This window comes from Trachypithecus francoisi, unplaced genomic scaffold, assembly GCF_009764315.1.
Source record: "Trachypithecus francoisi isolate TF-2019V2 unplaced genomic scaffold, Tfra_2.0 Lachesis_group8, whole genome shotgun sequence".
Taxonomy (NCBI): Eukaryota; Metazoa; Chordata; class Mammalia; order Primates; family Cercopithecidae; genus Trachypithecus; species Trachypithecus francoisi.
In genome coordinates, this window is record NW_022681473.1 from 6,035,179 (window position 1) to 6,062,703 (window position 27,525).

Below are 27,525 nucleotides of genomic sequence, written 5' to 3' on the forward strand. Positions count from 1 at the left end.
AAAAATACGGAATGCTTCATGAATTTGCGCGTCATTCTTGCGCAGGGGCCATGCTAATCTTCTCTGTATCGTTCCAAGTTTAGTATATGTGCTGCCAAAGCGAGCACCACTTTTTGTTCTGGAAACAGGATCTCCCTGTTGCCCAGGTGGGAGTGCAGTGGCGCAATCTCAGCTCACAGCAACCTCTGCTTCTCAGCCTCGAGTGATTCTCCTGCCTCAGCCTCATAAATGGCTGGGATTACAGATGTGTGCCACTACCACCTGGCCAGTTTTGGTATTTTTAGTAGAGATGGGGTTTCACCATGTTGGCCAGGCTGGTCTTAAACTCCTGACCTCAAATGATCCATCCACCTCAGCCTCCCAAAGCGTTGGGATTACAGGCGTGAGCCACCGCTCCAAGCCCACTCTTTTGATTGGAGAGCTTAGCCTACTTACAGTCAATGTCATTATTGATAAGTAGGGACTTACTCCTGCCATTTTGTTGTTTTCTGTTTGTTTTGTGGTCTTCCATCCCTTGTTTTAGTGAAGGTGATATTTGTATTTTGTATTTCTTTTTCTTTTTTTTTGAGACAGAGTCTTGCTCTGTTGTCCAGGCTGGAGTGCAGTGGCACAATCTCGGCTCACTGCAGCCCCTACCTCCCAGGTTCAAGCGGTTCTCCTGCCTCAGCCTCCCAAGTAGCTGGGACTACAGGTGCCTACCATCATGCCCAGCTAGTTTTTGTGTTTTAGTAGACGGGCTTTTGCCATGTTGGCCAGGCTGGTCTCAAACTCCTGACCTCAAGTGATCCACCTGCCTGGGCCTCCCAAAGTGCTGGAATTACAGGCATGAGCCACCACGCCCGTCCTGTATTTTCATTATTAAACACACTGTCACCCAGCAACAAGCTGGACTGTTCTCTCACCTCCCTCCATCATGCTGAGGGGAGTCAAGCCCTTCTCCACTGATGCCATGTGCGTTTTCTCCCTTCTCTCTGAAGACGGCTGTTCCTGCCTGGCTCTCAGGACACCAGGAGGACAGCTCAGCTTCCCCACCGAAAATGCCTAGATTACTGTTTCTTTCCACAGATTGGGGACCCAGCAGAGGCAGTGACCAGGCCTTGCCTGTCGTCTCCAGCACTGCAGGGGTGGGCCCAGAGCAGGTATCAGGCGTGGCTTGCTGGCTGTTCCTGTGAGGACCCAGGGATTCCCTCCCTGCCTGGGGCAGGTGCAGTGTGGCAGAGCAGGCTCAGCAGCCCCATCCAGCGGGTCAACACGCAGTCATGGGGCCCCTTGCCCTCAGGAAGAGCAGCAGCGTTGGTCGGCACAGAGAGGTCAGATGGAAGCCAGCACAGGTTCAGGAAGGGCCCGGAGGCCAGGCAGACATTCTGCAGGGCCCAGTGAAAACTGAAGGCACAGTCCCCTTTTTAAAATAACTAAGAATCGGCCGGGCGCGGTGGCTCACGCCTGTAATCCCAGCACTTTAGGAGGCCGAGGCAGGTGGATCACGAGGTCAAGAGATTGAGACCATCCTGGTCAACATGGTGAAACCCCATCTCTACTAAAAATACAAAAATTAGCTGGGTGGGTGTGGTGGCACATGCCTGTAGTCTCAGCTACTTGGGAGGCTGAGGCAGGAGAATCACTTGAACCTGGAGGCGAAGGTTGCAGTGAGCCGAGATTGCACCACTGCACTCCAGCCTGGTGACAGAGCGAGACTCAATCTCAAAAAAAAAAAAAAAAAAAGACTTAAGAATCTGAGGAAGACAAAAAGCACAGTGTGATCAAGCCCGGGGCCCTTTCTGATGGCACAGGCCACACGCACATAAAGCCGGCCCGGCCTGCAGCTCAGAGATGCAGCCCAGGGGAGACATCCGCCTCTGCCCAAGGCCCCAGCCTTTCCCTGCGGGAGCCAGCCAGAAGGATGCCCGGGTGCGGGAGGACTCTCACGGTGGTCCGGGGGTCGGCATTCGCTCCATGGGGACACACGACTCAAATGCACACAGGGCGCAAAAGAATGGCAGCTCTGTTTCACAAAATTAAGTTTATAAATATTTCTCCACTGTACAAAGTTCTCCCAGCCCTGCCCACCCCATCACTGTTCACATTCCTCATGTTTTTAAAATCCCAATTATATTTATTTTTTAAATCATAAAATATATTTTTTTCTTTGTTCATATTTAAAACTATTTACAGAGGCACAGAGAAGCCGGAGTGGCCCGGCCGAGGTCAGGATGAGTCCGTGCAGGGGGACGGAGGGGGCGGGAAGAGGTGGAAGTAGCTCCTCTCGGTGGCGGGCGAGGGCGGGCAGCTGTCCTCCGCCGACATGTACTGGCTGTGGGGCGTGGGTGGGGGCGGGTAGGGGTCTGAGTCCGAGTTCAAATCCAGGTAGTACTTGCTGGCCTTCCAGCGGCTGGTGCTGTAGTCACTGTCACACACGTCGGTGCTGCAGGGTGTCGTGGGGGGCGCCATTCCTCGAATGATGTAGGGCCTGAAAGGGACACACACAGAGGATTGGGATCTGGTAGGCACATCCGTCCTGGTGGGCACAGCAGCCCTGGGGCTGTGAACGGGAAAGGCCTGTCCACTGGCCAGCTCCGGAAAATGCAGGCCTGACTCTGGACCCACCCCGCTGTGTGGCCGGGGCTCATCACTTGCCCTCTCTAAGCCTCAACTGCCCCACCTCTACCATGGGCATGCCCGTACCTGCCCTGCAGCCTGCCAAGCCTGGGCCCTGGCAAGGCTGCCTCTGAGGAGAATGAGGCCTCCAGAGCGTGCTAGCTGACCTTGGCCAGGAACTTTCTTGACCTCTCTGAGCTTTAGTTTCTCATTAATAAAAGTGAGGGATGAAATAGTACCCATTTCAAAAGTGAAGGATACATGAGATTCTGCCTGGAAAGTGCTAAAAACAGTGCCTGACAAAACAGGAAACTGGACAACTGTTCCCCTAACATTGTTACTGTAAGTGTTGGCAAGGGATATGGTTTGGCTGCGTCCCCACCCAAACCTCACCTTGGACTGTACTCCCATAATCCCCACGTGTTGTGGGAGGGACCCAGTGGGAGGCCACTGAATCACAGGGGTGGTTCCCTCATACTGTTCTCGTGTCAGTGAGTAAATCTCACTAGACGTGATGGTTTGATAAGGGGAAACCCCTTTCGCTTGGTTCTCATGCTCTCTCTTCCCTGAGGCCATGTAAGATGTGACTTGCTCCTTCTTGCCTTCTACCATGATTGTGAGGCCTCCCCAGCCGTGTGGAACTGTGAGTCCATTAAACCTCTTTCCTTTATAATTACCCAGTCTCAGGTATGTCTTTATTAGCAGCGTGAGAACAGGCTAAGACAGCAACCAATGGACCTGGAATGCTCCCATCCTGAGTTCAAGCAACCTGACTCGCGAGATGGCTCCTGACCTCCCATCCTCCCAGAGGCTGCCTGCACCCAACTGTGGCCCAGAAACACTGCATCCTACTGTGTGAGTCCAGACTTGGAACCGTGGTGTGTTTAGGAGCCCCCGTCCTGTCACAGAGGGGCTTGCAATGGGTGGGAAGGTGCAGCCAACACCTTGTGTTGAGAAAAGCGCAGCAGGATACTCCTCCTGGGGCCCAGCTACTGCGAGTTCAGGCGGTGGGGAGGGCAGATGTCTCCACGGTGGGGCCCAGAGCAGGACAACAGGAGCAAAGGCAGGAGGTGGGACAGGGGCCTGGTGAGACTGGCCTGCCCAGGGTGGATGTGACCATTCTGGAGACAGTGGTCCGTAAGGCTGCGGGGACAGACTGTGACAGTTTGATATAATACTGAGGCATCAGGGAGGTGGCCGGACCCTGAGGGGGATGGAAATGGAGGCCGCGGTTCCGGCTCCCCAGCCAGGTCTGGGAGTTCGTGGAAATGGCCACTAGGTGGCAGGCGGCACCACACTCAGGAGGCCCTGCTGCTCCAGGGACCCAAGCAACGAGGCCCGTGTGGCCCTGAGGTGGCCTAGCCCAGGCCCAACCCATCCCACCCCATCACCCCTGGGGGTGGGGCCTGGTGCAGCTGGCAGGTGGGCCTTGTTGGCTAACACCACTGGGTTCAAGGTCAGGAGGCTCACCCTGCCCATCCCAGGCTCGGATCCAGCCCCGCGGAAACCAGCACACCGGGGTCCCACTTCTCCAAACTCTCAGTCGCCCCTCCCCAAGCAGGGAGGTGAGGCCTGTGACCCCAACATGGGGAGCCCGGGGGCTGGTGTCTGGCTGAACAGCCCCGCTGGCTTCCCGGGCTCAAACAGGCCACTGTGGCAAGTGAGCTGCCCGGATCATCCTGGTGACGTCACACGATTAGGGGTCCACAGTGGGTGCTGCAGCAGCCTTCACAGACTTGTCCCGTCCTAAGAGGACCGAGCCACCAAGAGGGGGCATCTCAATGGCTAGGGTTCCACAGCCAGCCTCAAACATACAGTTGCACCCTGGAGCCCACGTCCCCGGCCCCTCGACTCCACAGCCATCTCCTGGCTTAAAGGTAACCCCCACAGGAGCAAGTTGAAGAGCAGCTCAGAACACAGGGCTCTGCTGGTTTCTGAACCCAACATACAGTCCGCACTGGGTGCATCTGGGGAGGCAGCCTAGCAGGGTCGGCAGAGCAGAGAGCGGCAGGGCTGGGCCCAGCACCTGCCCACTAGACCCCAGAACCCCTCACCAGTGGCATGGGGATAAGGCCCCTCCACCATGGGCTGGCGGGAACCCAACGGCCATGGAGGGCTGCGGCGGACGTCCTACCTGTACGGTCTCGCGGTGGCCGGAATGTTTGAAGAGTAGAACATGTCCATGTTGTACAGGGAGGGGTCCGTGGCCGGGGAGGGCGGCGGGTTCAGGATCTGAGGAGAGCCAAGCCAGGGTGACCCAGAGCCTCGCCAGCCTGGGCCTCTCTTCCTTCCTCCCACACCTCTTGGGCTTTCCTTGCAGGGAGGGCTTCTGGACCCCTGCTTCCCAGGACCCCTTCCTCTGGCCAGCTGGCGAAACTTGGGGATGGGAGGGAAGGCAGCAGCCACCTGCCCCGAAGGTCATCTCAGTGAGAGGCAGAAGGAACCCCGCGCCCTTCCGAGTGCCTGCCTTGTGATCAGGTGCTGGGCTGCGAAGGCGGGGATGGGACTTCGGTCAGTCCCCTTTGTGGCCGGCCTCCAGCAGGCGGAGATGTCCCCACAGGCCCTGAGTGTCCCCCACACCAGTGAGCACCTCACCAGGCTCCTCAGGGACCTTCCCAGGAACCCTCCTGCTGACCTTTCCTCCTGCCCCTCCTCTCTCCATCGCGCAGTCTAACTCCTGCAATGACACCCTTGTTCCGAACATTCAGGGGCCCTGTGTCCCTGCTGCAGCCCTGACCCACACACGGAGGTCGCCACACTGAGGGAGGGGCTGCGGCCCCACTCCAGACAACGGCACCCCCTTCACAAGGGCCTGTGCTGGCCCCAGCCCCAAAGCTGAGATAGTACATAGACAAATTCACCATGTGAACCTGCCCTCCAGGGCCGGGCAGCACACAACAGCCCTCCAAAGGAATGAAGGGACCCCGGGCCCACACACCCACACAGGTCTGCACCTTCCACAAGGGCCACTGACGGCACCCCAACCCAACATGCAGCTTCCCAAAGCGTGCAGGGCTTATATGGGTCTCCAAGGCCATCCTGGAAAGGATACAGCCAGATCTGAGCTCCTGCGGAGTAATGGGAAGGGAACTGTCAGCTATGCCCGGAGCGACTCGGTTCTCCCAGGCCCCCCAGGGTGGTACAAGAGCACAGCCTGTCCCGCCAGACAGACCCAGGGGAAGTCCTGTTTCACCACCTTCCAGCTGCAGCAGGATCCCCGGGGAAGGAATTTACCTGTCTCAGTCTCAGTTTCTTCATCTTTAAAATGCGCTCAACACCTAGCACTTTGGGAGGCCCAGGCAGGGGTCAGAGGTCAGGGGTTAGAGACCAGCCTGGCCAACATGGTGAAACCTCGTCTCTACTAGAAATACAAGAATTACCCAGGCGTGGTGGCGGGCACCTGTAGTCCCAGCTACTTGGGAGGCTGAGGTGGGAGAATCCCTTGAACCCAGGAGGCAGGGGCTGCAGTGGGTCGAGATCGCACCACTGCCCTTCAGCCTGGGCGACAGAGCGAGACTGTGTCTCAAAAAATAAATTTAAAATTAAATGAAACAATACAATCAAGTAATAAAATGGGCTCGAGAAGGCCTGCTTCCTGGGGCTATCCTGATGGCTGCTGAGTAGCCTCTGGGGAGTGCCCAGGCCCTTCCCCTGCCCTTTAGGAAGCAGCACTGGGCCCTGCTCTTTCTGGGGAGGGTCCTCTTTGGCCCAGAAAGCCAGCCTGGCTCTTTCTCAGGATTTGACCCCAACATCGGGAGGGCATATGAGACTGGAGGCGCTGGGGAGGGTCCTTCAAAGCAGAGAGCAGGCAGTGAGGCAACAGAAAGGGCTTCCTGCAGCTACCCAAGCCCCAGCCTATGGGGTCTGTTTCCACCTCTTCCCATGAACTTGATCAGACCTGGTTTCTCTCCCACATCCCAAGGCAGTTTGAGATTCTGCCTAAATCTGCACTGGGCAGATTTCTGGCAAGATCCACCAGTGCAGTGCCTCGGCAACGTCTCAGATATCCAGTGAATCACGGCCATGCCCTCTTCAGTGAGGACTGGATCTCGGCCCAGGGTGGGGGTGGGGAAGCTCCACCTCGGCTCCTCTGCTATTCCTGCGCTGTCGTCGTTGTTTTGACTGAGTCTCACTCTGTCGCCCAGGCTGGAGTGCAGTGGCGCGATCTCGGCTCACTACAACCTCCGCCTCCCAGATTCAAGTGATTCTCCTGCCTCAGCCTCCCGAGTAGCTGGGATTACAGGCATATGTCACTACGCCTGGCTAATGTTTTTGTATTTTTAGTAGAGATGGGGTTTCACCATGTTGGCCAGGCTGGTCTGGAACTCCTGACCTTAGATGATCCGCCCACCTCGGCCTTCCAAAGTGCTGGGATGACAGGCGTGAGCCAATGCACCTGGCCTATTCCTGCATTCTTAGAGTTCTGTGTACACCTCACTGTTCAATTCCTGCTATTCCAGTCCCTGGTAATAAGCCTGTAGACGGAACTTTCTCTGTTCAAATTCTTATAGAGTTTCTGCCTCCTGATAGACCCCAACTAATTCACGCCACCCAGAAGCCAACAGCAAAGAAACAAGCTGGATGCCCACCTTGCTCATCAAATCTAATTATATCGCAGAAGAATTAAAGATGTGAATGTAAAATGAGAGGAGGAGGACATTAAGAAAGAGAGTGTGAAAATAAGTTGTTTTTTATGATCAGAGTAAGGAAGGCCTTTCTGAGCATAACAACAACAAGAATACAGACACACATACCCCCACACCATAAAAGAGGAGATTGATAATGTCTTTTTTTTTTTTGAGACAGAGTCTCACTCTGTCACCCAGGCTGGAGTGCAGTGGTGTGATCTCGGCTCACTGCAACCTCCATCTCCTGCATTCAAGCAATTCACCTGCCTCACCCTCCCAAGTAGCTGGGACTACAGGCACGCACCACCACGCCAGGCTAATTTTTGTATTTTTAGTAGCGATGGGGGTTCACCACGTTGGTCAGGCTGGTCTCGAACTCCTGACCTCAAGTGATCCACCCGCTTCGGCCTCCCAAAGTGCTGGGATTACAGGCGTGAGCCACCAGCACCAGCCGAACTGATACTTGCATCGTATAAATGGTAAAACATACCATAACCCAAACCAAAAGACACAAAACTGGGAAACAAATATTTTCAACATATATTGCAGGCTCTGGGCCAATTTCCATAGTCTATCTGTATCTAAAGAGACCTCACAAATGAATAAGAGTATCAACAACCCAATAGAAGAAGGACTTGGCACAAACCCTTCTGAGAAAAATAAAATGACAAAAGTTCTTTTTTTTTTTTTTTTTTGAGACAGAGTCTCACTCTCTCACCCAGGCTGGAGTGCAGTGGCACGATCTCAGCTCACTGCCACCTCTGCCTCCCATGTTCAAGCAATTCTCATGCTTCAGACTCCCGAGTAGCTGGGATCACCATGCCTGGCTAATTTTAAAATTTTTACTAGAGACAGGGTTTCTCCATGTTGGTCAGGCTGGTCTCAAACTCCTGGCCTGCCTCAAGCGATCCTCTCACCTCAGTCTCCCAAAGTGCTGAGATTACTGCTGCGAGCCATCGCGTCAGGTCCAAAGGTTCTTAAACACATAAAATGATGCTTGACATCATTCATAACAAAATACATATAAATGAAGATCTCAACATGATACCATTTTTACTCTATATTAGACTGGTGGAGAGAAACGGTGCCAGGGATAGTTTTACCAGTGTGGCCCTCTGCTGAGAAAAGATGGACTGTCCCTTTCAGAGGGTCACTTGGCAAGAGTGGTTGAAATAGCCAAGGTTCAACCGCAGCAGGAGAGGGGACCCTGATGCCCTCCAGTGGGGGCCCAGCCACGCCTGACAAGGAGTGCTGTTCAGACACAGAGCGCTGTGACAGCTCTGCCCTCGAAGCAGAACAAACTTCAGGGTGCGGGGGAAGCCGAGTAGAAGGTGGTCGTGAGTTGGACGGCCTGGCCCCACGGCCTACTGACCGAACGACCCAGGCCAGTGGTTCATGCTCAGTTCTTTGGCCTCCTTGTTGCAAAATGAGGAAAACAACAGCACCTCCTCCCGGATATGGGTTACGCTAGAGTTCTAAGGCAGGGTGCACACGGCAGCTGGGAGCCTCCAAAATGCTCAGAACACCAGCTTTTACACATCATTAGTAGCAAAAGGCAAGGTTCAATGTTGACTCTTCAGATGCTATGTTTTGGGCTTACAAAAACACACGTCAGCCCAGGCACAGTGGCTCATGCCTGTAATCCTAACACTTTGGGAGGCTGAGGCTGGAGGATCACTTTAGCTCAGGAGTTCAAGAGCAGCCTAGGCAATATAGTGAGGCCTCACCTCTACAAAAAATTTAAAAATCAGCCCGGCATGATGGTGCACTCCTGCCGTCCGAGCTACTTGGGGGGCCGAGGCGGGAGAATTGCTTGAGCCCAGGAGTTTTGAGGCTGTAGTGAGCTGTGATTGTGCCACTGCGCTCCCACTGGGCGACAGAGCGAGTCTGTCTCAAAAACAAACAAAAACACGTCAATCTGAAGAAGGTCAAAGGATCGTATCAGTATCTTGCTTACGATAGGCACGAAAGTCATGCAAGATGGCAGCACTGGGAAACCAGGCAGAGGATAAATGGTCTGTGCTATTTCTCACAACTGCACGTAAATCTACAATGATCTTTTGGCTGGGAAAACAAAGTCCACGCTCTTGTATGCTTGCATGTGTACAGATGACCCCTGGGGGGACACAGAAGAAACACACCACAGGAGGCCATGCCTCCGGGGGAGTCCTGCTTGGCGCCATGGGGAGCAGGGTCTCTTTGGACTGCAGGCTCTTCTGTACCTTTTGAATTTTGCACCATGAACAAATATTTAATGGATGCAAAATAACTTTGCTAATTTAAAAACAGCTGGCTTCACGCAGAGTTTCTTTTAGGGGTAGGAAAATGTTCTAAAATTAACTGTGGTGAGGGTTGCACGCATCTGTGAATACACTAAAACCCACTGAATTGTACACTTTTTTTTTTTTTTTTTTTTTTTTGAGACGCAGTCGCGCTCTGTCGCCCGGGATGGGCACAGTGGCCGGATCTCTGCTCACTGCAAGCTCCGCCTCCCGGGTTTACGCCATTCTCCTGCCTCAGCCTCCCGAGTAGCTGGGACTACAGGCACCCGCCACCTCGCCTGGCTAGTTTTTTGTATTTTTTAGTAGAGACGGGGTTTCACCATGTTAGCCAGGATGGTCTCGATCTCCTGACCTTGTGATCTGCCCGTCTCGGCCTCCCAAAGTGCTGGGATTACAGGCTTGAGCCACCGCGCCCGGCCTTGTACACTTTTTTAAGTGGGTGAGTTGTATGGTTAAACAATAAAGGGATTTTAAAAAATAGCTGGCTGGTCAGTGCCATCTCTTACTGCCTGGTAAGAGCCTCTCAGCTCCCAAGGGAGAACAGAAAAGAAGAATCCCTGAGCCTCCTGCTGTGTGCACGGGGACCCTGCTCTGGTTCTTGGCACTCTTGGCTGGTTAAGTTGGGTTGCAGCAGCAGGAGCAGAGGACAGTGGGTGTTTAAACTCTCGGCTTCTGGCTCCCAGCTCCCTCTGTCCCTAAACACAGCCAGGCCCTGGGGCCTCCGCAACACTCAGTTCCTATCCAGGAAACCAAGGATAACCCTCTTCTGCTCCTTCCTTCCCAGGGCCCATCACAGTCAGGTGCCATAAGAGGACAATACCCCAGGCCACGTGGCTCACGCCTGTAATCCCAGCACCTCGGGAGGCCGAGGTGGGAGCATCACTCGAGTCCAAGAGTTTGAGACCAGCCTGGGCAATATAGTGAAACTTTGTCCTACAAAAAATGTAAATACTAGCTGGGCATGGGGATGCATGCGTGCAGTCCTAGCTACTTAGAGGCTGAGATGGGAGGATTGCTTGAGCCTAGAAGGTAGAGGCTGCAGTGAGCCATGATGACGCAACTGCACTCCAGCCTGGGTGACAGGCCGGGCACAGTGACTCATGTCTGTAATCCTAACACTCTGGGAGGCCGAGGCAGGTGGATCACCTGAGGTTGGGAGTTCAAAATCAGCCTGACCAACATGGAGAAACCCCATCTCTACTAAAAATACAAAATAAGCTGGGCATGATGGCACATGCCTGTAATCCCAGCTACTAGGGAGGCTGAGGCAGGAGAATTGCTTGAACCTGCGAGGCAGAGGTTGCGGTGAGCCGAGATCATTGCACTCCAGCCTGAGCAACAAAAGTGAAACTCCATCTCAAAAAAAAAAAAAAGAAAAGAAATGAAAAAGAAAAAAGAAGACAAGACCTCAGATGTGAGGGACACCCAGAAGGGTGGGAGGAACCAGCCCTGGCAAGGAGGCACTCACTGGTGAGGCCCCAGAGGAAGCGGAAAGGGGCTGGCCTCGCCTTCGGGGTATACAGCTGCAGGAACAAATGAAAAGCAGACAAAGCATGGCTGGCGCGGTGGCTCACACCTGTCATCCCAGCACTTTGGGAGGCCAAGGTGGGCAGATTACGAGGTCAGGAGATCGAGACCATCCTGGCTGACAGGATGAAACCCCGTCTCTACTAAAAATACAAAAGATTAGTTGGGCGTGGTGGCGGGCACCTGTGGTCCCAGATATTTTGGAGGCTGAGGCAGGAGAATGGCGTGAACCCGGGAGGCGGAGCTTGCAGTGAGCTGAGATGGCGCCACTGCACTCCAGCCTGGGCAACAGAGCCAGACTCCGTCTCAAAAAAAAAAAAAAAAAAAGCATACAAAGCATGTCAAGTCAGTCCCCTCTGTTTACACACAAGGGTTCACATCCAGGCACCAAGCTCGCCTCGGCACCCCGGGACTGTGCTCCCAGAAACGGGGGTTCTCCTCAGCCAGTCCCAAGGATCCTGGAGGGCGTCCACAGTTTCTTCTCCTCACAGTCATTTCACTCAGGGCGTGGCTCAGCTGGAGCCAGCCCCTCACCCTGCCAAAAACTTTGGGGAGGCCATGAAAATCACCCTGTGTTTGTCACGCACAAAACCACCCAGCTGTTTTCCAGGAAGCAGCCAGCCCTGGGTGGGAGAACAGGGTGTTTGTGGTGTTTGTGGAGGGGTCGCGTGGGGAAGCTCACAGACGGCAGACAGGCCTGGTGCAGGCGGCCATTGATGGGCTGGGCCGTGCCGAAGAGATGGCCGCTGACGTGGCCCAACAGCCACTCTAGGAGGTGGATTTGGGTGAGATTTCGGCTCTTTCTATTTTTGTGTGGTTTTCAGATTATCCACAGTCAACAATGTCATTAAAGAAGAAAGCAGAAGGGTTTGGAGAGGGAAGAAAGCAAGCATGCCTCAGAGGCGATGGGACAGCCCCCAGGAACCTGAGAGGCGTCCCCTGGCCAGCCCTGACGGTGGGAGGGGCCCCCAGCCCCGGCCCGCCCCACCCCTCACCGGCGGGTACAGCGTGGCCTTCGTGCTGGACGAGCTGCTGGACGACGCCCCTGTGACGTGGTTGCGGTCGTAGAGGGGCACCCCGCCCCGGCCCCCCATCAGGCTCACGGAGCTCATCATGGACTTTCCACACGCGATGCCTGGCAGGGAAGGGACAGGGGTTCAGGTGGCTTCGAGGCTCTGCCAAGCCACTCCACAGACACAGGGCGCGCTCCTCGGCTCCCGCTACCCACGAGACCCAGACTAGGGCGGTGTGTCCTGTTGCAGATGTGCTCCGCTCCCTGAGCCGCAGCCGAAGGCCTTCCTGGCCACTACTAGGGTAAGCTCTTCGGGGCTCATCTGTGAAACAGGAGACACATGGCACCTCCCCCAAGGGGCCTGTGGCTGGCACTGGGAACCCAGGAGGGGTAGCGTAGAGCCCGCCAGGAACAGACAGGGCCCCGGTCTCTGGGGGCTGCTGCGACTGTGACGGTACCACCACTGCGGACTTCCAGGAGCTCTTGAGAAGCCCGATAACCCCACTCCCCAGAGAATCACGTTACAGCTATACCCCACCATCCAACAGGCTCCCAGTGAGGCCGGCTTGGGGTGACAGTGGGACAGGACAGGGGAGAGGGAACTCAGGGCTGGGCGGGCAGAGGCAATCCTTAAGGTGGCCTGGAGCTGTGGGGGCACCTGCAGACCTCACAGGGCCTCTACCTTCTTAGACGTACCATGGTCGCCCCGCGTTGTACTGTACAAACCAGCGTGGTGCGGCTCTGCAGTGAGGCTGCCCCGCCATCCACAAACACAGCCTGCGCTCCTGGGCCACGCAGGAATTGTAACTGCTCAGCCACAAGTCCTGACTGCACTCAAGACAAAGCTGCTGTACGGTACAGAGTGACTCCTTCAGCTCCAGAAACAGCCCAGCTGCCCCCACATTCATTTCTAGGGGACACGAGGATTTGTGGACAACATAGCATATGTCCTATAGAATATGAAGGTCAAGTCCAAGGAGCTTCCTCCATACCTACAGTGCCAAAGGGCAGGTTGCTACCGCCATGCAGGCCTCTGTGTTGAAGGATTCTGATGCCAAGCACAGGCTCAGCAGGAAAGCCTGAATGCTGTGATCGATTAGCGATGTCTGCCACGCGCACCAGAGGGCCCAGGGTAGCACAGCCCTGCTCCACTCCCCAAAGCTGCCCAGACTACTCTCCTGCCTCCTCCAGGTTGTTCCGTATCTCAGGCTCCTTACCTGTGAAGGGGCCATGCTGGGAACCGCCTGGGGCTATGAAATTGAGGGGCACGTGTGGGGTCCCGCTGACATACTCGTGCGGGAAGGGCCCGTTGGCCCCCGCATAGCGCTGGCACACCACGCGCTGGCACACAAAATAGACACCACCCATGACGAAGAGGGAGAGGATGATGCCAATGACGGGCCCGATGGCACTGCTGTGGGCCGGGCTGTCGTCTGAGGGCGGCTTGGTGATTTCTGCCAGACAGAAAGAGGTGGCCAACATTAACCCCAAGGGAATGGCCCTCCTTGAGGACAGACACTGTGCACCCTGAAGGGGCTGGCTTTGCCACTGTTGGAGGGTGGGGAGAAAGTGGGGTAGCTGGGAGGCTAGGCCTGGGGAGCCTGGCCAACCTTAGGGCAACGCCTGCACAGCGTGCCCTCCTCCTCCTCCTCCGACCCCGGCCCCTGTCTGACTCCCCACAGCCCTCAACACATCCCTGCCAAGGCAGCCTGGTATTCAGTCCTTCGCCCAGGGCCCTCAGTGGTGGCGGAAGTGAGCGCACCCTGGCCAGCCCGGGTGATGTTGGTGAAAGAGCAAAGCCAGGTAGCCCCTGGTGTCACCCACCAGGCCACGGAAGGGGCAGGGCAGGGTCGGCTGGGTGGGCTCCTTGGGCCCACTCCACTATCAAGGCTGCCCATGGGAGGTTTCCAGGCTCCACACTTCACTTTGGCGAAAGCCACATTCACTCTCCCACAGAGCTGGCCCAGCGATCCCGAGGGCGTCGGTGCTGTCAGAGGAATGGGAGGAAGCGTCCCGGCTCTGGCGGCGAGGCCTGGCTGCGCATCGATAGCGCCCTCACAGCTGCGGCCCACAGCCCACGGCCATGCTGGAGGCCCAGGCACAGGCCTGTCAGACTGGGAACTTGCCCAGGAGAGGAGGCGACCCTTGGTGGCCCCCACCACTGCCTTCAGGCCCCAAGCCTGACCTGGCATGAAGGTGCCAAAGGACATAGGGAGTCCCTTGAGGAAGCCCCCTTCTTCCCCCCACAGACTTCTCTCCCCACGGCAGCCAGAAGAGAAGAGCTCTCAGCCCAGGTCCCTCTGCAGCAGAGTGGCCATCCCAGGCACAGTGACTCATTCCTACTTCCTATCTGAACTCAGCTCCCTTCCTGCCTGAATCAGACAACCTTTCAGGAGCCACTGCCTCCAGGAAGCCTTCCCTGACCGCCTTGGCCTCCTATCCCCAGGCCCTATATCCAGCACCGTACGGGTCATGCTATTTGAGGAGCGTTTGGAACGTTGTTATGTACACGGGTGTGCACATGATACGCGTGCATATATGAACATGGCTCCTCCTCAGCCAGACAGTAAGCTGCCAGGGAACAGGATCACTGCAGCCCTCAGGGGTAATCCTGCTGACTGACAGACACTGCTGAGCAAGGTCCCGTGGGTGGGTGCGTGCTGCAGGCACCTGGGCACGGTCAGCCCCACCCACCAAGGCGGACTCTGTAGCCACCGAGCCCATAGCTCAGTCTGTCCTCCTGGCTGCTGCCCTGGGAAAGGCTTCCCTGCCTCCCAGCTGCCTGAGTCTCCCACACAGCCCCCGGCCTCGCTGGAAAGGCACGTCTTCTCCCCTGGACCCCACGCTCCTCGGGGAACCCAGCCCGGACACCCCTCCCTATGCCAGAAGCTGGCTCACCACACATGAGCTCATCGGAACCGTCGATGCAGTCAGGGAAGGAGTCGCACTGCTGCTTGATGAGGACACACTGGCCGCTGGCACACCGAAACTGGTTGGGCAGGCAGATGGCTGCAAGGAGAGGCCACATACTTAGAGAGGCTGGAGGGTGCCCCCCAGCCCACCATGCCGGGCCCAGCCACCAAGGTCTGGTCTCTGAACAGAGAGCAGACAGATGGGATCCTTTCTAGGACCAGCGGGGAGTGGTCTAGTGCAGTCTCCAACCTCTCTCGATGACCCTGTGGCAAGGCCTATGCCATGTGGGGGGGGACTGCCAAGGCTGAGACTCAACGCACCTCCTGCCCGCCCCCCAGGAGGTATTTGTCAGGTGCCTACTGCAGGGAGGTCTGCACCAGGCAACCCCACCCAAGGCTCTACCAGGTTGTGGGGGTGGGTGCCAAGGAGAGGAATGGCCACGAGGAGCCTCACCTCCCAAGAGTAGGGGCTGCAGAAGGCAGTGGTGCCCAGCAGAGCTTGGGGGGAGAGGAGGGAGCAGAACCCACTGGAGGTGCAGGCAGCCCACATGGGAGCAGCACGAGGCCCCGGCCTCTGGCCAGGGAGGAAGAGCCAACCAGGGTGCTGACGGCTGCCTCCTCCCCTCCCCAGACACCCACCCAGAGGGAGCCATAGCCACACCTGCCCCGGAGAACTTGCTCAGTTCCCCACCTGCCCTGCCCCTGGTGTCCTGCCCTGGGAACGGGAGGTAAGGGGACCCTGTCCTTGTAATGGATGGGATAATTTTCTGGTAACCGAGCAGGGAAGAAAGCTTCTGGAATGGAGCATGGAGCCAGAGCCGGCATGACAGCCTGTCACCAGCACTGCGGGGCACACAGAAGGAGAAGCTAGAGTGGAACGAGGGGGTCGAGACGGTTCCAATGTCTGCTCCTCCAAATCTCAACTGAAATGTGACCCTCACTGGGCGCAGTGACTCACATCTGTAATCCCAGCACTTTGAGTGGCCGAGGCGGGTGGGTCACAAGGTCAGGAGTTTGAGACCAGCCTGGCCAACATGGTGAAACCCCATCTCCATTGAAAATACAAAAATTAGCCGGGCATGGTGGTGGGCGTCTGTAACCCCAGCTACTCGGGAGGCTGAGGCGGAAGAATCGCTTGAACCCAGGAGGTGGAGGCTGCAGTGAGCCGAGGTCACGCCACTGCACTCCAACCTGGGCAACAAGATGAGATTCTGTCTCAAACAATAAATAAAATAAAATAAAGTAAAATAAAATAAAATTAAATTAAATTTAAAAAAAATAAAATAAAATGTGACCCCAAGGTTGGAGGTAGGGCCTGGTGGGCAGTGTGTGGGTCGTGGGAGCAGATGCCTGATGAATGGCTTGGTGCCCTCTCCGCAGTAGCGAGTGGGCTCTCACTGTGAGTTCACATAGGAGCTGGTTATTTAAAGGAGCCTGGCATCTCCTCTCAAGGTGAGGGCAAGAGGGAGAGGCTTTCTCTCTCTCTCTCTCTCTCTCTCTCCTCTCTCTCTCTCTCTCTCTCTCTCTCTCTGTTGCTCCCTCTCTCACCGTGTGATGCACCCGCTCTCACTTCGACCTCCACCATGAGTCAAAGCTTCCTCAGACCTCACGAGAAGCTGGGCAGATGCGAGTGTCACACTGGTACCACCTGCCGAACTGTGAGCCAGACAGGCAGGCCTCTTTCCCTCACAATCTACCCGGCCTCAGGTCTCCTTCAGAGCAATGCAAATGGACACACACAGGGACAATTCTAACCACGGTTCCTGCAAGCTGGGCCAGGGTGCACAGCAGGGCTGGGGAAGCTCTGTCAAGGGCCAGACGTGAGGTCTGCGGCTTTGAAGGCTTGTAGGTCTCCAGTATAACCACTCAGTTCTCCTGCTTTTGGCATGAAAGCAGCCACAGACATTGTGTAAATGAATGAATGGGCATGGCTATGCGCCAAGAAAACTTCATTTATAAAAATAGGTGGCAGGCTGGATTTGGCCCCTGGGCCCTTAGTTTACCAGCCCCTAGTCCACAGCCTCCATCAAATTATCAAATGGTCAATGAGCTGGAAGGACTTAACCACTGTGCCTTTACAGAAAACATGCAGAGAGGCTACTCCCAGGCCCTTATCTTCTACAAATGTCTGCTCTTTGTGAATGAGGACGTAGGACAGTGGCCAGACCGCATGTGAATTACCTAACAGAGCCGGCGGCTCTGGGAGAGGGAGGGCATCAGAGCTCCTCAGCAGTCCTGGGCTCGTCCGTGGTGCTGACAACACGTGGCAGGCAACCAACCAAGCAGGTCATTCACAAAAGGAAAATTCAGGCCAGGCACGGTGGCTCACGCCTGTCATCCCAGCACTTTGGGAGGCCGAGGCAGGTGGATCATCTGAGGTCAGGAGTTCGAGACCAGACTGGCCAACATGGTGAAACCCCGTCTCTACTAAAAATTAAAAAATTAGCTGGGCACGGTGGCAGGTGCCTGTAGTCCCAGCTACTCGGGAGGCTGAGGCAGGAGAACCCCGGAGGCAGAGGTTGCAGTGAGCTGAGATTACACCAGGACACTCCAGTCTGGGTGACAGAGCAAGTCTCTGTCTCAGAAGAAAAAAAAAAAAAAAAAAGGAAAACTCAGAGGGGACACAGAAGAGATTTGATTTGTTTCACTATCAAGATCTAAAGGAAGATCCTGCTAGTCAGAGAGGGCCCAGGATGCGTGAGCAGATCTCTTGATAACTCCTGATTCTCAGGTTGATAGAAACCACGCAGGCTTAAGCACTACCCCACAGACTGCTCAGTGGAGAAAGCGCTGTCTTTTGGGAGGGATTTACCAGGGTGTGAGCCATGGACCTCTGCCGCCCACCCTTGAATGTGTCTCAGGTTCCTGTGAAACTCCTGACCTAATGCAGGAAGATGAGACAGACCCTCACAGTCTGTCTTCAAGCCACACTACCTGGTGGGACAGGACGGGTGGGACTGCAGAGTTTTCCTTGTTGGGCCTAAGAGACAGACTTGGCCATCTCCCTGCAAGCACAAGTTTTTCAGAGCCCCTACTCCTGTGAGGCCAGAGGCAGCCCCAAGCTCCGTATCCCGGAGGGCAGGGCCAGGGTCTTGGCAGAGCCTTGAAGGGGAAGGCCTCACCGTCACAGTCCGCCTCGTCTGAGCGGTCCTGACAGTCGGCCTCGCCATCGCAGCGCAGGCGCAGGTCCACACACTGGCCCCGCGCGCAGGGGAACTGGGCGGCGGAGCACACGGGGCAGCCCTCCTCGTCGCTCTGGTCGTCGCACTCGGGAAAGCCGTCACAGCGCCAGGCCCCGGGGATACAGTCGATCTCCCCCGTGGCACATGCAAACTGGTCTGGGGAGCAGGTGGGTGGCTCTGGGGGAGGGACAGAGGAGAGCATCACATGCAGCCTCGCCCAGCAAAACCCAGGCAATAGCGTAACTGGGCTTCAAAGCAGAAGTCTATAGGGACTCAGCAAGGACTCCGCATCCCTGCCGTGCCCTGCCGTGCCCAGTGCTGCACGCACACATCCTCCGTCGCTGCGGCTCCTGGGCGCCGCCCCACCTCCAGCCCCAACCCAGAAGAGAGGCGGGGAGAATACACATTCGCTGCAAGAAGACACGCATCCGTCTGTTTTTCAGTGCAGAAGGGAAAGGGGGCTGACTAGGAATCAGAGCTTTAAGAAGCAGGCGCTACACCAAATACAGCAGAAACACTCCAGGTGGGAAATTCGGCCGGGACTGGAGCAGTCCTTCCTCCTCCCCCTCAGCCACGCCTGAGTGCCCACTGTGCCCTCCTTGGGACCAGAGTGGCAGAAAGCAGGTGGTCAGCAGCCACACCTGCCACGGGTATGGGACTGCTACAGAAGCAGGGTCAGGCCTCTGTGGTGGCCGGTGCGCCCACAGCAAGGTGGCAGCTGGCAGAGGACCAGTCAGCACGTCCCAGGCGCCTGCAGAAGATGGGAGAAGGCACAGGCAGGAGGGCCGAGGACATCCCCAGGGAGGGCGGTGAAGGGGAGGAGGGAGAGGGTCATCAGAGGGTGGAGGGTGGTGAAGGGGAGGAGAGAGAGGATCATCGGAGGGTGGAGGCCACTTCCTACAGGTGACCATGGAGGCCATCCTGCCCCTCGGGGCTCCATGTCCTCAGTGTGGGCTGGGCATGCAGCAGCACTCAGGGAACAGCAGAGTCCCAGGGGCTGGGGACACACAAATGCGGGGGCACTGGCACAGAGAAGCCAGAGGAGCCCTTGGCTTCGAGGCGGCCCCTCATTTCCTAGGACTCCTCCCTCCCACTTTGTGCAGAAAATCACAGAAAACAGAGGCCGCCTCAGGCGGGGATGCTGGGAAATCGGCCCAGGCCTCACTGAAAGGTAAGCAAAGCCCCTGTCAAGCTGAAATCTGATCAAGGAAAAAAGCATGGGTTTCAAGTTGTCACGCTGCACGCAAGCCTTTGGATGTTTGGAACCCCCAGGCCGTCCCCATGACTGCTGGGCTCACCCGAGTGACAGGGACTTTGGCATAAGGGAGGGGGCCTGATCAAAGATGAGAGCTCTCGGGAAATAAAAGGAAGCGGCTGTCCCCGCTGGGCTCAGCCATGGGAGGACACGCCAGAGTCAGCCCACGGCGGCTGAGAGGAGCCAATGACAGATGTCTGCAAGCTGTGCCTGGCCATGGGGGACAAGGGGGGCCAGTGGCTGGAGGGTGAGGGCAGTACAGGGCAGACCCGACATGGAGCCCAAGCCTCCCTCAGCAGCTGTGAAACCAAGAGCCTCTCAGCCTCCCAAAGCCTCCGACCTCGACTCTTAGTCAGAAGCAGCCGCGGGGCACCGCAAGCTCCTGTGAGCTGGGACACTGCGGCCAGAGCCAGGGGTGCGCCCGGCTCAGGGAAGGGCTGAATGGGGATGATGCTGGCACTGCTGAAGCGACTCTGGCTGCCCCTTGCCCGGCCTGGCTCCTGCCACTATCAAAGGGTCCATGTCTGAGACCTCCGTGAGCCCCTGTCCTTCTGTGATCTCCCCAAAGAGGCCACAAGAGAATGACAAGCACCTGTGTGATAAATATATGTCTCTTGAGCCGTGAGGAAGGGGCCCTGAGGCCCCAAACCGGGAGGGCCAGGGCCCGGGCCAAGGGGCGGTGGACAGAAGGGCATGGCCTCTGGCATGGAGGCCCAAGGCTGCAGTTGGTGCAGCGTTCTGAAGGCCCCGTCTCTTGGCCAGGGCAATTTGGGCATCAGTGGGAGGTGCACAGATACCCTCGGGTTGCAAATCCACCCGAGCTTTTGGGCTGTAACTTGGAGAAAAGCTGCCAGGAAGCTCAGGAGGGGGACAGTCACAAAACTGTCCCCTCTGCTTATGGCCAAACTCGAGGTGTGAGGCAGCACCCCGCAGTCCTACTCCCTGAGCTCCTGGGCCGGGGCCAGTCTCTCCAGGAACAAGACAAGCTGCTAAACAGAACCAGCACTCTGGGCGTGGTGGCTCACGCCTGTAATCCCAGTACTTTGGGAGGCTGAGGTGGGCAGATCACCTGAGGTCAGGAGTTCAAGACCATCCTGGCCAACATGGTGAAACTCCATCTCTACTGAAAATACAAAAATTGGTCACGTGTGGTGGCGGGAGCCTGTAATCCCAGCTACTTGGGAGGGTAAGGCAGGAAAATTGCTTGAACCCAGGAGGTGGAGGTTGCAGTGAGCCAAGATCACACCATTGCACTGCAGCCCGCGTGACAAAAGTGAGACTCCATCTCAAAAAAAAGAAAAATAAAAGGTGCAAAGCCAGCGTGTACTGCTGTCTGCTGTGTGTAGGATGAAGCTGAACCCCCAGGAGCTCCCACGGGAGAAGGGGAGCTGAGCAGAGCACAGAACCAACAGGATCCAAGGCCACCTGGAGGCACGGGGTATAGGACAGAAAGCCCTGGACAGGCTTCACTGTAGTGAGCATTCAGATGGTCACTTTATTACTAATGCCACGCCCACGGCATAGCAGCTGGCATTCCTGTACATCACGTGTCAGAACCCAGGTGGAGTGCCCTGTTACTTCATGCCCATGACAGCCTGCCAGGTTAAGTGCTCTCAATTTCACAGAGGAGGAAGGGGAGGCTCAGAGTGGGTCAGGCACCAGCCAGGGTCACTCAACTGGGAAGTGACAGAGCCAGGATTTGAACCCTGGCCTCTTTGGCCCTAAAGCCCATGTTCTTCACTACCCCACTCTCCCACCAGTAGCACCAGGAAGCCCTAGCGGGAGAAGAGGATCAAGGGTAGAAGGAGAGAAAAAGATAGAACTACTAGGATAAATAAACAAATCCACCATTAGAGTTGGAGACTCCACACCCCTGTCAATAACTAACAGCACGAGCAGGCGGTCAGGAAGAAAGATATAGACGACCTGATGAGCACTATCCATCAACTGGATCTAACTGATGTTTCTAGAACACTCCACCCAACAACAGCAGAATCCACATTCTTTTCAAGAGTACACAGAACATTCACCAAGATAAACCACATGATGGGTGATAAAACACACCTAATGGCCAGGTGCGGTGGCTCAGGCCTGTAATCCCGGCACTTCGGGAGGCCGAGGTTGGTGGATCACGAGGTCAGGAGTTTGAGACCAGTCTGACCAACATGGTGAAACCCCGTCTCTACTAAAAATACAAAAATTAGCTGGGTATGGTGGCATGCACCTGTAATCCCAGCTACTTAGGAGGCTGAGGCAAGAGGATCACTTGAACCTGGGAGGCGGTGGTTGCGGTGAGCCAAGATCGTGCCATTGCACTCCAGTCTGGGTGACAGAGTGAGACACTCTATCAAAAACAGAACAAACACACACACAAAAAAACAACAAAAACACCACACCCAACACATTTAAAATAGAAATCATACAAAATAAGCTCTCAGACTACAGTGGAATTAAATTAGCAATCAGTTGCAGAGAGACAGCCGGAAAAGCCCCAACTCTTTAGAAACTAAGCAACACTTCTGGCTGGGTGCGGTGGCTCAAACCTGTAATCCCAGCACTTTGGGAGGCCGAGACGGGCAGATCACGAGGTCAGGAGATCGAGACCATCCTGGCTAACACGGTGAAACCCCGTCTCTACTAAAAAATACAAAAAAACTAGCCGGGTGAGGTGGCGGGCGTCTATAGACCCAGCTACTCGGGAGGCTGAGGCAGGAGAATGGCGTGAACCCGGGAGGCGGAGCTTGCAGTGAGCTGAGATCCAGCCACTGCACTACAGCCTGGGCGATAGAGCAAGACTCCGTCTCAAAAAAAAAAAAAAAAAAGAAACTAAGCAGTACTTCTAAATAACACATGAGCCAGACATGTCATCTCAGAAGTGTAAAAATATTCAAACTACCTGAAAATGAAAATATAACAAAATTTGTGAGATGCAGGAAATGCAGTACTTAGAGGAAAATTCATAGCACTGAATACACATACTAGAAAAGAGGACAAAGGAAGAGACAATCAGCTTTGGAAACTGGATGCCACAGGGACTGTGATTTTAAAAGGATGCCAGGCAGCAACCTGGCAGGCAGAGAATCAGGTACCTGTCCATCACCCCAACAGAGCACCCAGGTCACACCTACCTCCACAGGTCAGCAGGTTCTGCAGGAGCACGAGGTGGACCGGGCATGAGCACCGTGGTGTCCCATCACCCTTGGCAATACAGATGTGGGAGCAGCCACCATTGTCACGGGCACATGGGTGGGCTGCTGCAAGGACAAAACAAGGCAAACGGAGGTCAGGCTCTGCCTCTCACCTCAGAACCACAGCCTGGAGGGTAGGGGCCAAATGAGAACTCAGGAGAACTGGCCCTCCCACAGGTCCTGTCTCTGGGAGGATCTTCCCACTTATTCCTCTTGGCAGCCTACAGTCTTCCTACTGACATGGAAATTGACACACAAATGGAGGCTAGAAACAGTTACAGAACTTGCTTGACATCACAGGCCAGCCTGTCTGCACCAGTCCTTACTATGCCCATGACCATCACTCTGAACTGCCCACTTGTGTCTCCTCCTCATCTACGTACTTTGAGACAGGGCCTCACTCTGTTGCCCCGGCTGGAGGGCAGTGGTGCGATCATGGCTCACTGTAGCCTTGATCTCTATGGGTCAAACAGCCCTCCTGCCTCAGCCTCCTGAGTGGCTGGGACTACAGGCATGTACCACCATGCCCGGCTTTTTTTTTTTTTTGAGACAGAGTCTGGCTCTGTTGCCCAGGTTGGAGTGCAGTGGCATGATCTTGGCTCACTGCAACCTCCACCTCCCGGGTCAAGCGATTCTCCTGCCTCAGCCTCCCGAGTAGCTGGGATTACAGGCATGCGCCACCATGCCCAGCTAAATTTTGTATTTTTAGTAGAGATGGGGTTTCACCATGTTGGTCAGGCTGGTCTCGAACTCCTGACCTCGTGATCCGCCTTCCTCAGCCTCCCAAAGTGCTGGGATTACAGGCGTGAGCCACCACGCCGGTTTTTTTTTTTTTTTTTTTTTTTTACTTTTTGTAGAAACAGGGTCTTATCATGCTGCCTAGGCTGCTCTTAAACTCCTGGGCTCAAGTGACCCTCCCGCTTCAGCCTCCTACAGTGTTGAGATTACAGGCGTGAGCCACCACACCTGGCCCTCTTCCCTTCTTTCATTGTATAAGGGGTTGGATAGCGCCCCTCAGAAAGATACACCCATGTCTTAAGGCGTAGAATCTGCGAACATAACCTTTTTTGGAAAAAGGGCCTTGCAGGTTAAGGATCTCAAGACGAGGTCATCTTGGATGATTTGGGTGGGCCCTAAACCCAGTGACAAATGTCCTTGTAAGAGGCAACACAAACATGAAGAAGAGGTAAAGACGCAGACTACAAAGGAGATGGACACATGAAGATAGGCAGAGGCTGAGGCGGTGCATCCACCAGCGTGGAGCACCTGCACCCAGAGCACTGGAAGGGCCAACAAACAGATCCTTCCTGGAGCCTCCAGAGGAAGCACAGCCCTCCCAACAGCCTGGTTGCGGGCTTCTGGCCTCCAGCACATCGGGGGAATCCAGTTCTGTTGCTTTAAGCCATCCAGTTTGTGGTCATTTGTTACAGCAGCCGTGGGACACTAATACACATGGGAATTAAAACAGCAAATGGTGCCAGGCACTGTGGCTCACGTCTATAATCCCAGCATTTTGGGAGGCCGAGGCAGGTGGATCACCTGAGGCTAGGAGTTCAAGATCAGCCTGGGCAACATGGTGAAAACCCGTCTCTACTAAAAATACAAAAAATTAGCCTGGTGTGGTGGCGGGCGCCTATAATCCCAGTTACTTGGAAGGCTGAGACAGGAGAATCCCTTGAACCTGGGAGGCAGAGGTTGCAGTGAGCCGAGATCGCGCCACTGCACTCCAGCCTGGGTGCCAAAAGTGAAACTCTGTCTCAAAAAATAAATAAATAAAATAAAATAAAATTGCAAATGGACCAAGTCCCTGGGAACTCGCGTTATTCTATCCAGTTAACCAAATGTGTCCAACATCCCAACAATGGGAGGAAGAGGAGGCAGCCTGGAGGGAGAGCTGGCCACTCCCAGGTGGAAGAAACGACAGAAGACACTCTGCTCCCCGCCCCACCCACAAACACTTCACAGTGTCCCTCCTCAGTCTCAAGGATTAGGTGCTTGGTTTTTTTGAGATAGGGTCCCTTTGTCACCACCACCCCCGGCCCTTTTTTTTTTTTTTTTTGAGACAGAGTCTCACTTTGTTGCCCAGGCTGGAGTGCAGTGGCGCAATCTCAGCTCACTGCCACTTCCACCTCCCAGGTTCAAGTAATTCTCCCACCTCAGCCTCCCCAGTAGCTGGGAATACAGGCACCTGCCACCATACCCAGCTAATTTTTGTACTTTTAGTAGAGACGGGATTTCACTATGTTGGCCAGGCTGGTCTCCAACTCCCAACCTCAAGTGATCAGCCTGCCTTGGTCTCCCAAAGGGCTGGGATTATAGGCGTGAGCCACTGAGCCCAGCCCGGGGGAAGCATTTTTTATAGGGATGGGTTCTCACCATGTTGCCCAGGCTGGTCTCAAGTAATTCTCAGATGGTTACCATGCAGGGGAGGAAGGACTGTGGTCACAGCTGTGCAGGCCCCTCCCCCAAGCCCTGGGGCACAGCAAGGCAGTGGCAGGCAGAATCCTAAATGCCCCCTCATTTCCTACCCCAGTCCCAGCACAGCGTCATGACCTTATGTGGCAGAAGGGATTCTGTGGATGTGATTAAGGTTATTAATCAGCTGACTTGGAGTCTATCAAAGGGGAGGCTAATCTAATCCAAAGGTGGCTGAACAGAATCACAGAGGCCTTTAGAAGCAGAGCAGGCTCCCCAGCTGGTGGGAGAGGAGCAAGTTGAGAGACTCAAGGTGCAGGAAGGACTGATGCAGGGAGCCCCCACTGCTGAGGCAAAGAGGCCACGGGGCGAGGACCTGGGGTGGTCTCTAGGAGCTGAGAGTGGTCCCCGACCAACAACCGGAAAGAAAACAGAACCTCAGTCCCACAACTGCCACCTGCTGAGTGAGCAAGGAAGCCTATTTCTCCACTGAGCCTCCGCTGAGGGCCCAGCGTTGCTGACACGTTGATTCCGGCCCTGTGAGACCCTGAGCAGAGAACCCAGGTGAGCCATGCCGTGCCTGGACTTCTGCTTTACAGACCCGAGACAATCCATGGGTGTTGTCAGGCCAGGGGCTCACACCTATAATCCCAGCACCTCGGGAGGCCACAGCAGGCAGACTGCTTGAGCCCAGGAGCTGCAGACCAGCCTGGGCAACATGAGGAAACCCCGTCTCTACAAAAAACATTAGCCAGGTGTGGTGGTGAGCACCTGTACTCCCAGCTACCTGGGAGGCTGAGGCAGGAGGTTCGCTTAATTAAGCCCAGAGGTCGAGGCTGCAGTGAACTGTGTTTACGCCATGGCACTCCAGCCTGGGCAACAGAGCGAGATCCTGACTCAAAAAAAAAAAAGTTGGTATTGTCTTAAGATGCTGTTTGTGGTGATTTGTTCTGCAGTCAAAAAAAACAACCTCAGAGGCCTCAGGACATCTGGACGTCTCACTGAACCCCAGCGGGAAACGATTGGCATCCGGCAGAGCCCACCGCCCGGCTGAGGCCACGCGCGCTCCTGCACTGGCCTCTGGCCTCCTCTAGGGGTCTGGGTTAGAGGCCGCCCTGCCCACCCTACTCCCCCCCCGCCGCCAGTCCCCACGTACAGAACTCCTCCAGGCTGACTTCCTCCACTGCGTGGATGCCAGTGAGGTGGGCGACGCGGCCCTGGACGCGAGTCCGCTTGCCCCCGGTGGTCTTCTCCACACGCTCGATCATCTGCTGTTGGCGGTCGATCCAGTAGAGGTGCTTGCCAAGGACGGTCAGGCCCAGAGGCTGCACGATGTTGGCGTCCTCCAGGGTCAGGCGGTTGGCCCCTGCAAGCAGCACAAGGGCCCCCCTGAGCGGTGCTGACCTCCAGAGCTCGCCCCACATTCAGCTTGGGAGGACAGAGGTTGACAGGGCTGCCAGGAAGCCGGGGGGATTTCGTGCTCTGGACAGGGATGGGAGCTGCAGCAGAGTCCCTGGAAGCAGGCCAGCCCAAGCCAAGCCCTCAGAAAGCCCTGCTCCCCTCTGGGCTGGGTTCGGGAGGAAGGGCATCAGTTCCAGCGGCGGGCCTCGGTCATTGGCCCCTGCAAGCACGGCCCCTCCCCTCCCCCAGCCACCCCATCGTAAGAGGAAAAACCATGGGGACCTGTGCCCCTCTCTAAGCACCAACTCTCATTTCTCTCCAGTCCTCACGGCCTAACACAGCCCAGAGCAGAGCAGCTGCTTGTGCAGGTGCCAGGGGCAGAGGCTAGGCTAGAGTCCTGCTCCATCCCCGGCCGTGGGGCCCCAAGCAGCTCGTTCACCCTCTCTGAGCCTTATCTTCTGCCTCTGCCCAGTGGGGCTCACTCAGAACCCCAGCCTGGAGTTGTCAGCGTGAGGACTAAACATGCTACATGCAAAGTCCCCGGTGCGGTGCTGGGCTCACGGCAGGTCCCGGACAATCTGGCAGCTGCTGCCATTACTGACAAGGAAGGCAGGGTGTCTGCAGGCAGGGCAGGCCCCAGGGCGCGTACCTGACAGGTCGCAGCTCTCAATGCGCTTCAGGTCTGCGTCCACCCAGAACAGCTTGCCCAGTGTGTTGTCCACCACCAGGGCCACGGGGCGGATGAGGCCGGTGGTGAAGAGGACCTCGCGCTCAGTGCCGTCCAGGGCCGCGCGTTCGATCTTGGCTGCCCGGTCCTGCATGTTGGTGAAGTACAGGTACCTGCGGGAGGGTGGCAGGTGAAGGATGGGTGCGGGGACGGCGTCTCCTCAGCCAGCGCGGAGCTCAGGGCACCCAGCTGGGCTGTGGAAAGGCCCTGCCTCTCAGGGCTGCCCGAGGCTGACAGGTCACATTCTGTACTAGTTGAACAGCGCTCCCCAAATTCACGTCCACCTCAGAACCTCGGAATGTGAGCTTATTTGGAAACAGCGTCTTCACAAATGTCACAAAGGATCAAGATACGACCACAATGGGTGAGGGTGGGCCCTAAAGCCAACTGAAGTGTCCTTA

At 55.9% G+C, this 27,525-nt stretch overlaps 1 protein-coding gene and 1 non-coding gene across 3 annotated transcripts in view; both read right to left on the bottom strand.

The window, feature by feature from the left end:
- LOC117081798 lies at positions 1-107 on the bottom strand. Its single transcript, XR_004436282.1, has one exon. It is a non-coding gene; the product is annotated as a U6 spliceosomal RNA (small nuclear RNA).
- Positions 108-2,003: 1,896 nt separating this feature from the next.
- Positions 2,004-27,525, bottom strand: part of LRP5 (LDL receptor related protein 5) — a 142,520-nt gene continuing 116,998 nt past the window's right edge. The window contains exons 15-23 of one of the 2 annotated variants that reach the window (XM_033204153.1): positions 27,047-27,237; positions 26,153-26,362; positions 22,522-22,647; positions 18,079-18,315; positions 14,943-15,053; positions 13,262-13,498; positions 12,028-12,167; positions 4,730-4,827; positions 2,004-2,467 (exon numbers count right to left, since the gene is read on the bottom strand). In XM_033204153.1, the coding sequence (XP_033060044.1) occupies positions 2,206-2,467; positions 4,730-4,827; positions 12,028-12,167; positions 13,262-13,498; positions 14,943-15,053; positions 18,079-18,315; positions 22,522-22,647; positions 26,153-26,362; positions 27,047-27,237 (1,612 nt within the window). In that variant the 3' untranslated portion in view covers positions 2,004-2,205. The remainder of the gene's footprint in view (positions 2,468-4,729; positions 4,828-12,027; positions 12,168-13,261; positions 13,499-14,942; positions 15,054-18,078; positions 18,316-22,521; positions 22,648-26,152; positions 26,363-27,046; positions 27,238-27,525) is intronic. The other variant, XM_033204155.1, reaches the window with a different exon arrangement.